Source organism: Odontesthes bonariensis, chromosome 6, assembly GCF_027942865.1.
Source record: "Odontesthes bonariensis isolate fOdoBon6 chromosome 6, fOdoBon6.hap1, whole genome shotgun sequence".
Classification (NCBI taxonomy): Eukaryota; Metazoa; Chordata; class Actinopteri; order Atheriniformes; family Atherinopsidae; genus Odontesthes; species Odontesthes bonariensis.
This window is the reverse complement of record NC_134511.1, coordinates 18,801,371-18,814,254: the sequence shown is the minus strand read 5'-3', so window position 1 is coordinate 18,814,254 and position 12,884 is coordinate 18,801,371. Positions and strand designations below refer to the sequence as shown.

General features: G+C 43.5%; 1 protein-coding gene across 2 annotated transcripts in view; it reads left to right on the top strand.

Moving 5' to 3' along the window:
- Positions 1 to 12,884, top strand: part of LOC142382181 (zinc finger SWIM domain-containing protein 6-like) — a 45,855-nt gene that overhangs the window by 18,824 nt on the left and 14,147 nt on the right. For both annotated transcript variants that reach the window (XM_075467751.1, XM_075467752.1), the window contains exons 2-8: positions 3,704 to 4,054; positions 6,787 to 6,935; positions 9,101 to 9,251; positions 10,714 to 10,893; positions 11,191 to 11,361; positions 11,473 to 11,619; positions 12,421 to 12,567. In XM_075467751.1, the coding sequence (XP_075323866.1) occupies positions 3,704 to 4,054; positions 6,787 to 6,935; positions 9,101 to 9,251; positions 10,714 to 10,893; positions 11,191 to 11,361; positions 11,473 to 11,619; positions 12,421 to 12,567 (1,296 nt within the window). The remainder of the gene's footprint in view (positions 1 to 3,703; positions 4,055 to 6,786; positions 6,936 to 9,100; positions 9,252 to 10,713; positions 10,894 to 11,190; positions 11,362 to 11,472; positions 11,620 to 12,420; positions 12,568 to 12,884) is intronic.

Genomic DNA, 12,884 nt, shown 5'->3' with positions numbered 1-12,884 from the left:
ATAGGAGATGCTCCTTTAGCTGTGGGTGGGATGGAGCGTTGGAGGTGGGGGTGGGGCTGCCCAACACTTCTTGACCCTTGCTCGACCTGCACTGCAGCCTTGCTTTTCTTCAGTTGTGATTCAGATCTTCTTTCACCAGGGCCTCATGGTTCAGTCCAGCCAAAAGGATTGAATTCCAGTCCAATAGCAAGCCTTTTCTCTGTGAGGTTTTAGCGGGCCGTCTTTGGTCAACACAGAGTCCGGATCCCATGTTAGCGCTCAATCTTCCACAGGTAGTCCCCTCGGTTTTGCTCTGTCTGTCTGCAGCTCATGAGGTAATTTGATTAATTTGCAAAGCTAATGTGAAACTGTGTGGGCGAGTGGGCCTTCGACATCTACTTGTTCTCTCTTTTTCCTCTTTTTGTGCTTTTGTTGACTTGCTTTCAAACCAGCCCATTTCTTTTATCTTGTTACTTCCAATCGAATCTATCACACACACAAATCTATACACAAACCAACTCCTGAGTGTTGTCTGAACCACATGGTGCCATATTAAATTTAGGTGACAGCCAGTCATGAACCAATTCAGCCAATAAACTTAATGACCTTCCCACTGTTGGGCCTGCATTTTCTCAATTGACTTGGAATCTTAATGTGATTGTGAAATATATGTATGTTGCTCAATCTAGTTTAGTCCAGTGATTTCGGTACACTGAGTACTTTTGTGCTTAGGGAAGCAAACCTCTCAGGCCCGGCAGTGGCCCCCTCACCCAACTGCCTTCATGTGAGAAGCAAACTCCTGTTTTATAGGGACCATATAAAGAGGGTATTCTTCCATCAGTGCAGATGTATGTTGATCGACTTGCAGCCCCCCCCCCCCCATGAAAAAAGAAGAGTCCAGTATTTCTGGAGCTCTTTGTAGCTGAATAGACAGAAGTGGTCTTAGCTGGTCATGAGTGCATGCCGGCTTATCCGGCACTCAAACAATTTCAAAACTAAAGATGGAGCGAGGGGGCAATTTGTAGGAATGCTTTGATGCAGGTCCCCCAAAGAGTGTGTGTGGTCTGCTGGACTTTTTAGAATTTGAACTCATACGTGTATGCGTATGCTCATTCTTGCTCACTTTGTCACACACTGTTCTTGCTGCCGCACACAACATTTTGGGCCAAGTGTGATTTCACCCCGGCGGTCAGGAAGGGTTTCTAGGGCAACCTCACAGAGGCCTTGTTCTAAAAATGGCCGCCATGGTTACTTTGAAAGCCAACCCTGGCCTCTTGAACATGCACAGAAAAGAGCCCTGAGCACCACTTGGGGAGGGGCGCTGGGTAGAAGGGGTGAGGGGGAAACCAGGCTCTTTAATAGCTAGCACATGAGACATTGAAGGTTTCATACCCACCCAACTAGGAGTCATGGGAGGCGTGTGTGCATGCATGTGTGTGTCTAAACAGTAATATCCCTGTACTCAGCGCTTGGCTATATTAAAAGGGCATTTTTGGCGCAGGGGGCAGTTTTTGGTGCCCAGACGATTGGACGGGGAAAGGCGAAACTCATTACCTACCCATCTGTCAGAGAGTGAGAGTGAAAGAGCTGTGGGAATGTGGACAGAGGGAGGGTGAAGGGGGGGACGTAAAGGGCTCGGAAGGTGAAAGAGTTAGAATGTCCATTAAAGTAAAGGGAAGCGCAACAGAGTTTTCCTTTCAAACATGCAAGTGTTTTATTACTAGTTAGTTTTTCATACTCCCTGCCATGTGTTTCAAATCAAAAACGGTATCTCTGTCAATTTTCCCTTTTGGGGGGGGGGGGGAGAAAGTGCACATGCTTTTAAAGCCGTCTGTTAAATGTGCGTTTGCATGTGTGATGCATCAGAGGCTGATGCTTCTTGGGGCTCTCTCAGCCTCGCGTGCTTTTGATGTTCTCCTGTTTTCCTCCGGACCAGGGGCCACTCTTGACACACAAGCTTGACTCATGCAAACAAACACAAACACACACACACACACAAATGTACACATGAGAGTATCAAAAGCTCATTTGCTCATTTGTTTGTCGTTTCACGGCTACATAAGTTTGCTTTTCCACTCGACAACCAGCTGCCGCGTGTAAACCTTTTTGTCTCATTTAAGATTGTCTCAGTGTGCCCCCCTCCCTGTCTCCAACAGCTGTAGACATGTATAAGCTTTGATCACTGCAGATGCAAGCGGCTGCCATATTTGATCCACACCCCTCTTCGGTGGATATTGTTAACGAACATGTACTTCCTCTGCCAGCTGGCTTTCAGAATGGAAACATATTTCCACGGCAAACTTTTGCAGTTGTGTCCTGTTTGAGCCAACACTTCTTACTTCTGCAGACAAAGGTTTTTCAAAAGGGCACATGTTCAAAGACATTATCATTTCTGCTTTGATGCCATTGTAGTGGGTTAGGGTGGTTCAACATTTCTATAAAGTTAGCTAAAGGTATGATGGACCTCATCCAAACTAATCCAAATGTGACTTTGTCTCTCTAAAAGATGCTAGAATGAAAATGTTGAGGAGAAATATAACGTCTCTGCAGATGGCATGCTTTATTCATATATGAATCCTGAGGTTATATCAACCCTATATGTAAGGGTTGGGATTCTTTTTACCATATTCTCGCTTCACCTTCGTTTTCACCCGCGCTCTGACTGCATCTCTGAAGCACAAAGGAGTAAGGAAAGCTACTTTGACCTGACCTCTGTTTAGCTTGCTTGTACAACCATCAGCCCATCTTCATCTATACCCTATGAAATATTCAACTCGTGCCCCTCCCCTCTTACCAAACCAAGAAAAACCTTTGATATATGCATTAATATATGCTTTATATCACAGTGATGTGTGCGCTCAGTGCTTTGATAAACATATTAAAGATATGTATGTCTTTGCCTGGTCCACATGAATTTCTGAGTTCCCTCCTGAGCACATAAATGCATTCATAAGCTGCTCTTCGTCTCTTCTGGCCACTCCCATGATTAATAAATCATGATCTCACACTGTGTCTCAGTGTGTGTGCACATGTCTGTAGCTTTCATATGCTCATGAGTGTGTGTTTTAAGCCACTGTCGGGGACCCCACCTGTCTCATTCATATTTATTTCTTTTGCATAATGACTAGCCACGCCTCCAGATAGCAGTGTAAGGACAAGATCAAACATTATATTCAAACAAGAGTCTGTATAATTCATGCCGGAGCAGACGTGCTCACTGCTCACTTCCTCATCTTTTTTTCAATTCCTCCATCTGTGGATCGACGGTTTCGTGCGTTTTGAATGATTTCTGTCAGACTCACTTACCCTCGCTCAGAAAAGGCAGTGGACTGCAGCGGGTCCCGAATATATCTCATGATAAAAGGCTCGAGAACATCTTCAATGTGTTTCTTTCTTCAATAATGTAATTTATCATAGGGGCACAATTAATGACTTGATCAACTAATTCAGTTTGCATGTAATAGATGTTTCAGCAAAACCTGGGGTTGCCACAGTTTGGACACTAGCCGACTAATGTTATTGAGTTCCTGTTTAGCTATGATTGATTTAAGCTGCAGAAGAAGCAGTACTTCACATTCTAAAGGCTGGAGCCTTGTACGGGAAACTCTTTCAGTCAAAACTTGATCATCAAAATTGTTATCTATTGTTAAATCATGAGATGAATCCTAAGATATGACGAAACCTATTTTTATAAAATCTTAATGCCCTTTGTCCTCTCTTTCAGGGTTCCATCTGAGTGGGACGGTCACTGACCCAGCCACTTCCCCGGAGCTCGTATGCAGCGTCAGCGTCAGCTTCGACCGCTGCAAGATTACCGCAGTAACATGCACCTGCGGAAACAAAGACATCTTCTACTGCGCACATGTAGTGGCGCTGTCGCTTTACAGAGTACGGAAACCTGAGCAGGTCAAACTGCACCTGCCCATCTCAGAGACCTTATTCCAGATGAGCAGAGACCAGTTGCAGAAGTTTGTCCAGTACCTGATATCTGTCCACCACACCGAGGTGCTGCCCACGGCGCAGAAACTGGCTGATGAGATTCTGTCACAGAACTCTGAGATCAACCAGGTCCACGGTGAGGAAATGAGTGTGTTAGAGCGTGTGTGTGTGAGAGGTCACAGGGACGTCTAAGATCACACGAGAATGTGCATTTTAAGTGTGTCTTCTTGCCTTTACATGCATTGGTATTGATTTTATGATGAAGGTAAAGCGTGGCAGGATCAATGTTAGTCATTAATGAGATCCAGACAGTACAGGAGAGACTATGGGACTGCAGTCAACACCATAACCCAGTTTACCTCTGAGGGGGACAGAGAACAAAACAAAGATGGAGATGAAGAGGGCACATACTTCCTGTGCTTAATGCTGTGCATGCTGCTTACCTGCAAGAGGAAGAAAGAAACCAACGAGAACAGGAAACAATGAGACTATGTGAAAGAGTTACTGCTGTGTAGTTCTGACGAGTTAATAAAACAGGCTAGAGGATAATGAACAGACATTTAAAAAAAAAAAAGCAGGAAACAGACTTTGAGGAAGGAAACTTATGGAAGCTTCGAAAGAGGGATGAAAGAAGAGAGATGTCAGAGACAGCAGGACACAGAAATTTCTGAGAGCAAACACTAAGTCCACATTAACATCCACATGTTTAAAGTCTAACTAAATTCTGAATCCACAGGATCAGATTTGATGGTTTATATTCATAACTACAAGTTATGTGTCTTGCATCTGAATTTGATGTGAACTCGACTGCCCACAGAAATGGTGCATATGTGTAACGAACACTTGTGCGTGCTCTGTGTTTCAACAGCAACGTAAAGCATCACTTGTGAGATCACTCGAGATGCACAATTCTGAAATTCTGCAAATTTGTGGGTGACATTTCGCCCTGAAGGACAGCAAAAAGCAAGACAGCTGTCTCTATGGGGTTTCTTTAGTGGCTGTTGCTCAGAGTGCTGTAGTAGTGGAGCAGGTTTATCACAACAACACTCAGTGCATGTGTATTAGCAAAAAGCTACATGGAATCCAATATGAGCGTCCTCATGCATGTTTCACAGCCATGTATTGTCTGTGTGTGTGTGTATGTGTGTGTGTGTGTATATATATATATATATATATATATACACACACTATATTCCCAAAAGTATTCACTCACCCATCCAAATGATTAAATTCAGGAAGCGTCGGCTGCATTGGTGTAAAGCACGCCGCCACTGGAATCTAGAGCGGTGGAGACGCGTTCTCTGGAGTAGCGAATCACGCTTCTCCATCTGGCAATCTGATGGACCAGTCTGGGTTTGGCGGTTGCCAGGAGAACAGTACCTGTCTGACTGCATTGTGCCAACTGTAAAGTTTGGTGGAGGGGGGATTATGGTGTGGGCTTGTTTCTCAGGAGCTGGGCTTGGCCCCTTAGTTCCAGTAAAAGGAACTCTGAATGCTTCAGCATACCAAGAGATTTTGGACAATTTCATATTCCCAACTTTGTGGAAACAGTTTGGGGATGGCCCCTTCCTGTTCCAACATGACTGCGCACCAGTGTACAAAGCAAGTTCCATAAAGACATGGATGAGCGAGTCTGGTGTGGAAGAACTTGACTGGTCTGCAGAGAGTCCTGACCTCAACCCGATAGAACACCTTTGGGATAAATTAGAGCAGAGACTGTTACTCAGGCCTTCTTGTTCAACATCAGTGTCTGACCTCACAAATGCGCTTCTGGAAGAATGGTCAAAAATTCCCATAAACGCACTCCTAAACCTTGTGGAAAGCTTGCTCAGAAGAGTTGAAACCGTTATAGCTGCAAAGGGTGAGCCGACCTCATATTAAACCCTGTGGATTAAGAATGGGATGTCACTTAAGTTCATATTCGTGTAAAGGCAGGAATATTTTTGGCAATATAGCGTGTATCACCTGACTAAAGTGACTCAAATCAGATTTTTTTCAGTTGATGTTACTCCTCTGATGTTTTGGGAGGGTACGTGAGGATACCTTTCACCCTTCCACCAAAAACTCTGGAAATGCAAACCAAAGCCATTTTCACATTCCAGAGAATGCAGGTTTGAGCAATGTCCAGATCATTGTCACACGTATACTGGAAAGCAGGAGAGGGACTGTGTCAGATGCATTCTCGCTCTTAGCAACACCTCGGAGCGGAGCTTGGGCAGAGCACACATGAGCTGTGACTTGATGAAAGGAGTATGCTGTGGGACTCGCAGTGTTTTGTTTGCAGGATGGCAGATGAGGCCTACAACTCATCCATAATAATGACCCTTTTTTGCATTGATATCATGTATTTGGAGGTATTCATAATATCAGCTAAAGAGTGAGAAGCAATCAATGGAGCAGACAAATGCAGTATGAAAAGCAAGCATCACTAGCACATACGCAGGGTGTATTCTCCACACAATTACCTGCTCGATTCAAACCCCCAACATTGCCCACACCCTGTACTGGGGAGCAGAAAGAGAAAATGTAAGGTCACACTGGTTCTGACATTTAATTGCATTTGTTTGAAGGGTCACCTGCATGTGTACATATATACTGGAATATATAACTAGACTACATCAAATAATACTCTATTAATGTTATTTATTAAGTTTCATTGGCAGGTGTAAATGTAGTGTGCATTTTGCTGCTTTCGATGCTGACTATGTGTTTAAAGAAGGGTCTTTTATTTGTAAAAATGTTCTAGGTTAGACTTTTTTTTTTTTTTAACCTGGCTACTGTATTTAAATCGTCATTGTCTGACTTTTCAAAAAATAAAAGAAAGGAAAAATACACTGCATATTATATTATTGTTCTATACATGCATAGGTGCCCCGGACCCAACAGCTGGAGCAAGCGTGGATGATGAGAACTGCTGGCACCTGGATGAGGAGCAGGTTCAGGAGCAAGTCAAGCTCTTCCTGTCCCAGGGCGGATACCACGGCTCGGGCAAGCAGCTCAACCTGCTCTTCAGCAAGGTCAGGACCCCAGGAACATTGATTCATCCACATACAGAACATAATAACACGCGTACAGTACATACCAGTCCTGTCAGTCACAGCTACAAGCACACTCGCCTGTGTTGGTCTACCACCCTCCCTTTGGATTGTCTTGTCTAGTTTCATTGCATCCTTTGAATGTGTGTGTGTGTGTGTGTGTGTGTGTGTGTATATATATATATATATATTTCCTCCTCTCAAGTGCACTTGTACTATCTTTTATTCCTCTCAAGAAAAAGGAATAAAAGATAACTCGTCATAGACGTACATTAAAGGGCAGGCTGCCTCTTAGCTTGTGCTAATTACAGGAGGGAGTCGAAGTATAAGGTAAAGAGAAAAAGAGGGATAAAAGGTGGGAAGAAATTCACGGTGTACTGCTCCGTACCTGTGATTAAACGATTACATGAGAGATGTGGGCTTCGCTCTGTTGCCTGGTATTACAGTGGCAGAGCAAGTCCAGCATTAATGCACTGTGTGCTATGTAAAGACCGCAAGCCAAGGCCATTATCATCCAGCCTGCCTGGCTTTTAGAATATCTCTCGGCTTCATGCTCTTTGTTGCCTGTTCATATTCTTTTCAGCGCACGCACACTTGCATAGGTAGTTAGCTTCATGTGTCACATGTGTAATCGCATGTAACTCCAACCAAATCATAAAACCACACTTAGTGTACTTGGTGTATAAATGTCTTTGAAATGTGTCATTTACAAATTTGCTAGAGAGAGGGGAAAAAAAGATTTGCACATCATGTACGCACGTGTCCACCAATGCCACGTGTGTGTGTGTGTGTGTGTGCGTGTGTGTGTGTGTGTGAGATTAGCAGAAGTTAAGAATCACCGTTTGCTGTTTTTACTGCCTTTCTCAAAAAAAAGTTACCCTCCCTTTTTTTTTTTTTTAAAGTAGCAGTTTAATATTTTATATTCCTCCCGCACCCCAGAGGTGTTTTCTTTCTACAAGAAGATGCTGACCACCGTAGTTACAATAAACGAGTCCCTCTTGCAATTTGCGCAGCTCGGAAAATCTTCCAGTGAGACAAAGTAAAGAAGAGGGAAGAAAGCTCAGCTGCTGCTACTGCTGCTAATGGGCCAGAAAAAAAAAGGGAGGGGGGGCTGATTGCTTGATTCAATCTATTCATTACACATGTTTTTGTATTATTGCTGTATAATTGTGTTCAATTATTTTTTTGGACCAAAATTTATTTTTTTCATGTCAACCAAAAATTTTGTCTTTTTTTTTTTCCACTAAAAAGAAAGGGAAAAATCCTGCAAATATTTAAACCTACGCGCAACGATTTTGCAATAACCTTAACATTTCATGGAAGGGAGTGGAGTTTCACTGGAGAACATTCACAGGGAACCAGCAAAACTATTTGGGTGGCATGAAACCAATTTCAAAGCTTTCAAGTTCAGTCAAAGAAGAGATGAAGTAGTTGGCACGCAGAACTCTGAAAAACAAACGTGGAAGGAGCGAGAAGAATTTGGTCGCAAAATTCGAGTGAGCCTCCGTTTTATTGATTTGAACGTGGCAAAGGTAAATGTTATTCAGTGCTGACTCATTTTCAGTAGAAACTCAGAGATGGATACATTTGCGTCTTTCCTGTTAAAGACTGTTTGCCCAAAAATAAGAAAGAAATAGAATCCGAGGTGTGTATTCATCATTTTAAACATCAAAAGCTTAAAAAACCCTCTGAATGTTTAATCCCCACAGTCATCGCAGGTCAAATAGGAGCAAAGTGCTCATTCATAACATTTAGAGCCACGCATATTTTTTTTAAATGAGCTTGAATTTGAAGCTCCTGAAGGCTAACAGGATTTTGCAGCTGATACCAGGGTATTTTCCCCTCAGACACCTTGTTTAAACCTCGTTTAAGTTTACTCCATGTTGAAAATGGTTGCACTGTAAACACACAGTGGTGGATGGGATCCTTTACAATTTTTAATTGAGAATGAAATGATGACTTTTAACGTTTCCAGTCCGGTTTAAAACCAGACCATACCTGGCCAACATAACCCAGTGTTCTATATGAAGGCTAAAGCATACGTGTGATGTTGACTTCATGTCCACTGTTTGTGTGCTCTTGGCTGTCTGTTCATCTGCTGGTATAAACTACAAATGTGTGCGGGTCTGTCCCGTCTCGTCCTCTAGGTGAGGGAGATGCTGAAGATGCGAGACTCTAACGGAGCGAGGATGTTAACACTGATCACAGAGCAGTTCATGGCCGACCCTCGGCTGGCGCTGTGGAGACAGCAGGGCACCACCATGACCGACAAGTACAGACAGCTCTGGGACGAGTTGGGTGAGGGGGAAAAACACACTACACACAGTCCTATGAAAGTGCACACACACACACACACACACACACACACACACACACACACACACACCTCTTTCCCGGCACACACAGGCACTGACAGATTTAGTGAGGTGGGTGATCGAACCCAGACACTGACACAAAGGCACAAACGCGTTTTTTTCCTGTTTGTTTACTTGTCCTTTGTTGTGCACAATCTCAGAGGCGCACACTCATCGCTGACAGCGCAGACTCTCACTGTGACTGTACGTTTGGCAGCCCAGCGAGATCTTTGTGAATTAAAAGCCGTTTAATGCGGCACATCGCGCCTCACCTCTGCTATGTTTTTGAAACGCTCCGAATTATATTTTTAGTTGATTTGACAGAGAACTGCTCACCACGCACTTGCTTGGTTTGATACAGTGTGTAGTTCTTTTGACAGACTTACTGTACCTACAGCAAAACACTTCCTCACAAACAGCAAAGCCAACAAGCCCGTCACCGGGACAGCAGTCGCGTTGTCTCCTGTCTTTGTAGTTCTCCTCTCATGTCTCGGGTTGATGCTGTTGCTGCTCTTGATGATCATGTTAGTTTTCTCCCTTTGGTCTCGTTCTGCACTTTTGTGAGGACAGCGAAGTGATCTCATCTGTTTCTATCCCACGTATTTTTGGAAGTGTGTGCGCGGTCTCTTTGAAGTCCACACTTCAAACCCCTCTTCCCGAGTCCTTATCACTCCCCCTGATGTGTGGTGAATGCTGCCTCTCAGTGCCGCTCTCTGCCTCTTTTGTCTTTCTTTTCTTTGAGTCGCAGCTACTCCTCTCCTTTAGACACAAAGCCGAGCCTCATTCCCTTCTCCTCACCCATGTCTCCTTGTGCAAATCATATCTGCTCCCATTTCATTTTATTTTCTCCTTTACTCTGCTATGTCTCTGTTCTTCTTTCTTCCTTTTCTGTGTCTGTCCTTGTTTCCGTCCTCTCTCCCAAAATCTCGCCAACTTCACGCTCATGAATATGTAGCACAATCACACCCCCACTGTAGAGTGTACATATCTCCAGCAGTCTAGAGAGTTAAATCCCTGAATGCCCTGGCATCCCTTGAGACATAGCCACTTTTCATATTCTGTTTGTTCCAATTTACTCCAAAATGATGTGTGTGCAGGCAGCATTGCCTCTGGACCAGTTAAGTTCTCCCTTTACAGATTTTTGTATCCGAGTGCAAGCAGACTGCAGCAGTGAGAGTGTGCTTTAAAGTGCTAGAAACAATAGTATGGTGTTGCGCTGCCTTGAAAGCTGCCTCAAGCTTTCAGTCTTACACAATAGCTGTATCTAGGTGGTTTTTTTTTTTGTTTGTTTTTTAAAGCTCAAAAGAGACACTTTCCTGCATTGTTTGACTCATTGCTTACATCATCATCAGCAGACTGTGATGTAGAGCAGGTCGCTGAAGTTTCTGTGTATGTTTTGAGTGCAGGTGCCCTGTGGATGTGCATCGTACTGAACCCTCACTGTAAACCGGAGCAAAAATCGTCATGGCTGCGGCAGCTGCGCAGGTGGAACAGTGTGGACGTCTGCCCCTGGGAGGACGGTAACCACGGCAACGAGCTGCCCAACCTCACCCACTCACTGCCTCAGGGTGCTCATGGCAACCAAGGTCAGAGATTGACAAGTTTTGTATGTCTGTCAATAACATATTTACATTGCAGTCATGCAGTTGGAAAGGTGAGAGCCGTTCCATCAGGGTTCTGCAGGGAAGACTTAAAGGACCACTCTGCATGCATTTGTTTTAGTTTTGTTGGTTAATGTTTTTGGAAGTAATCTAGTCTCACTCGAAGCTTCCTCTGTTTGCATAAAAAAGTACCCAAGCAGGTTTTCTGTGCTGGCTTTTCTCTTGGCGTGTGAAAGTGATGGAGCATTAAACCTCTCACTTTTCCTCCTCCTTCCTCTGCAGAGATGCGCCCCCACAGGACTGTGTTCACACGGGCCATTGAGGCCTGCGACCTGCACTGGCAGGACCGACACCTCCAGCACATTATTGCCAGCGACCTCTACGCCAACTACTGTTACCATGACAACCAAGAGGGCTCCCTATTTGACTCACGTGGCTGGCCTTTATGGCATGGTGAGTCGACATGTATGTAGGTGTCAGATGAGTGAATTAACTGAAGTTGGACGGAAAAGGATTGAATAGCAAATGGAAGAATATTGGTGTTACATTCTCTTTTCCCCTCAGAACACGTCCCAACGGCCTGTGCCCGAGTGGATGCCCTGCGTTCACATGGTTACCCCAGGGAGGCCCTCCGGCTGGCCATCGCTGTGGTGAACACGTTACGAAGGCAGCAGCAGAGGCAACTGGAGCATTTTCGACGGCACAAAAAAGGTGAGTTCAGTTTTTTTCTTACCCGCTAAAAATGCTTCAGTTTTCACCCTCGTCTCAAAAAATGTGCTGTTTTTTTCACCCCAAAAAAAAAAAGAAGAGAAGAAGCACCTAAAATGTCAAATTGGTCATACTTTTTGTTCCAGCATTAAGCACCAAACACTTGACAATAAATATTTCAGGTCTGCAACATGTTTATTATACGGAGCAATTTACTCTTTATCCCCTGGGACTGGGCAGCATTCACTCAGATAAGGTGTTCATATCTTTGATGGAATGGAATACTTCAACTCTTTCTTTTTTTTTTTTCTTTTATTGTATTTTACAGTGGTCATGACTTGTGGGTTTTTAATCATATATGCAGATACATGAAGAGAGGGTGAAAAAGTAACATATCCATTTTGAAGACCTACAATTCCACTAAGCACTTATTCCAAATTGGATGCAAATACCCTCAAATTAGATTTGAGAGTCGGCTATTTATTCCCATGTTCAATAGCCTAAATGTGCTTCTGTAAACTGATAAGATACCAAAAGTTATGGCGGTGTCCAAATATTTATGGTCCTGACTGTATGTATTTTAGCTCTTTTTTTTTTTTAATGTCTGTTGTCATATCATTTTGCCATCCAGCATGGAGTTATAAGACTTTAAGGGATGGAATAACCTTTGCAGTGCAGTGACAGACAGCTATGTTATGTGTATACGTGTGTTTATGCAAAGCCTGCTTTTGTTAAATCGTCCCTTTTTGGAACCTTCAACAAATGCGTGAATGGCCTTGTCTTTTGTGCTTCGTCTCATCTCAGAGTTGCTCCATAAAGGCCACACCTCCATAACCAACATGGAAGGCTGGGTGGGCCACCCTCTTGATCCCATCGGCACCCTGTTCAGCACCCTAACTGAGTCGGGACGAGCAGGCGAAGAGGGCTCCAACACCTGCTTAGACCTCTCAGGTACTGATAGCTCACAGTAGCTGAATCAAAACCTTTGTATTCTCACTGTACAGTAAAAAAAAATAGAACAATGATTTTCATTTTTTATTTAAATTTTTTTTAGGCCGCACAAATACACAAAGATAGCACTACGTTTTAAACATTTATTTTCCCAGTACCTCATACTTGTACTGTGTCATTTTTGTGTCAACTGTACCACATGTTTGCGGCTAATAAAACTACAACATGCAAAACAATACTATAAATATAGCATTATATAAGATGAACAAGTCCATATTTATGAAAGAGTAAAGAAACATTTCTATGTTTTATATCTA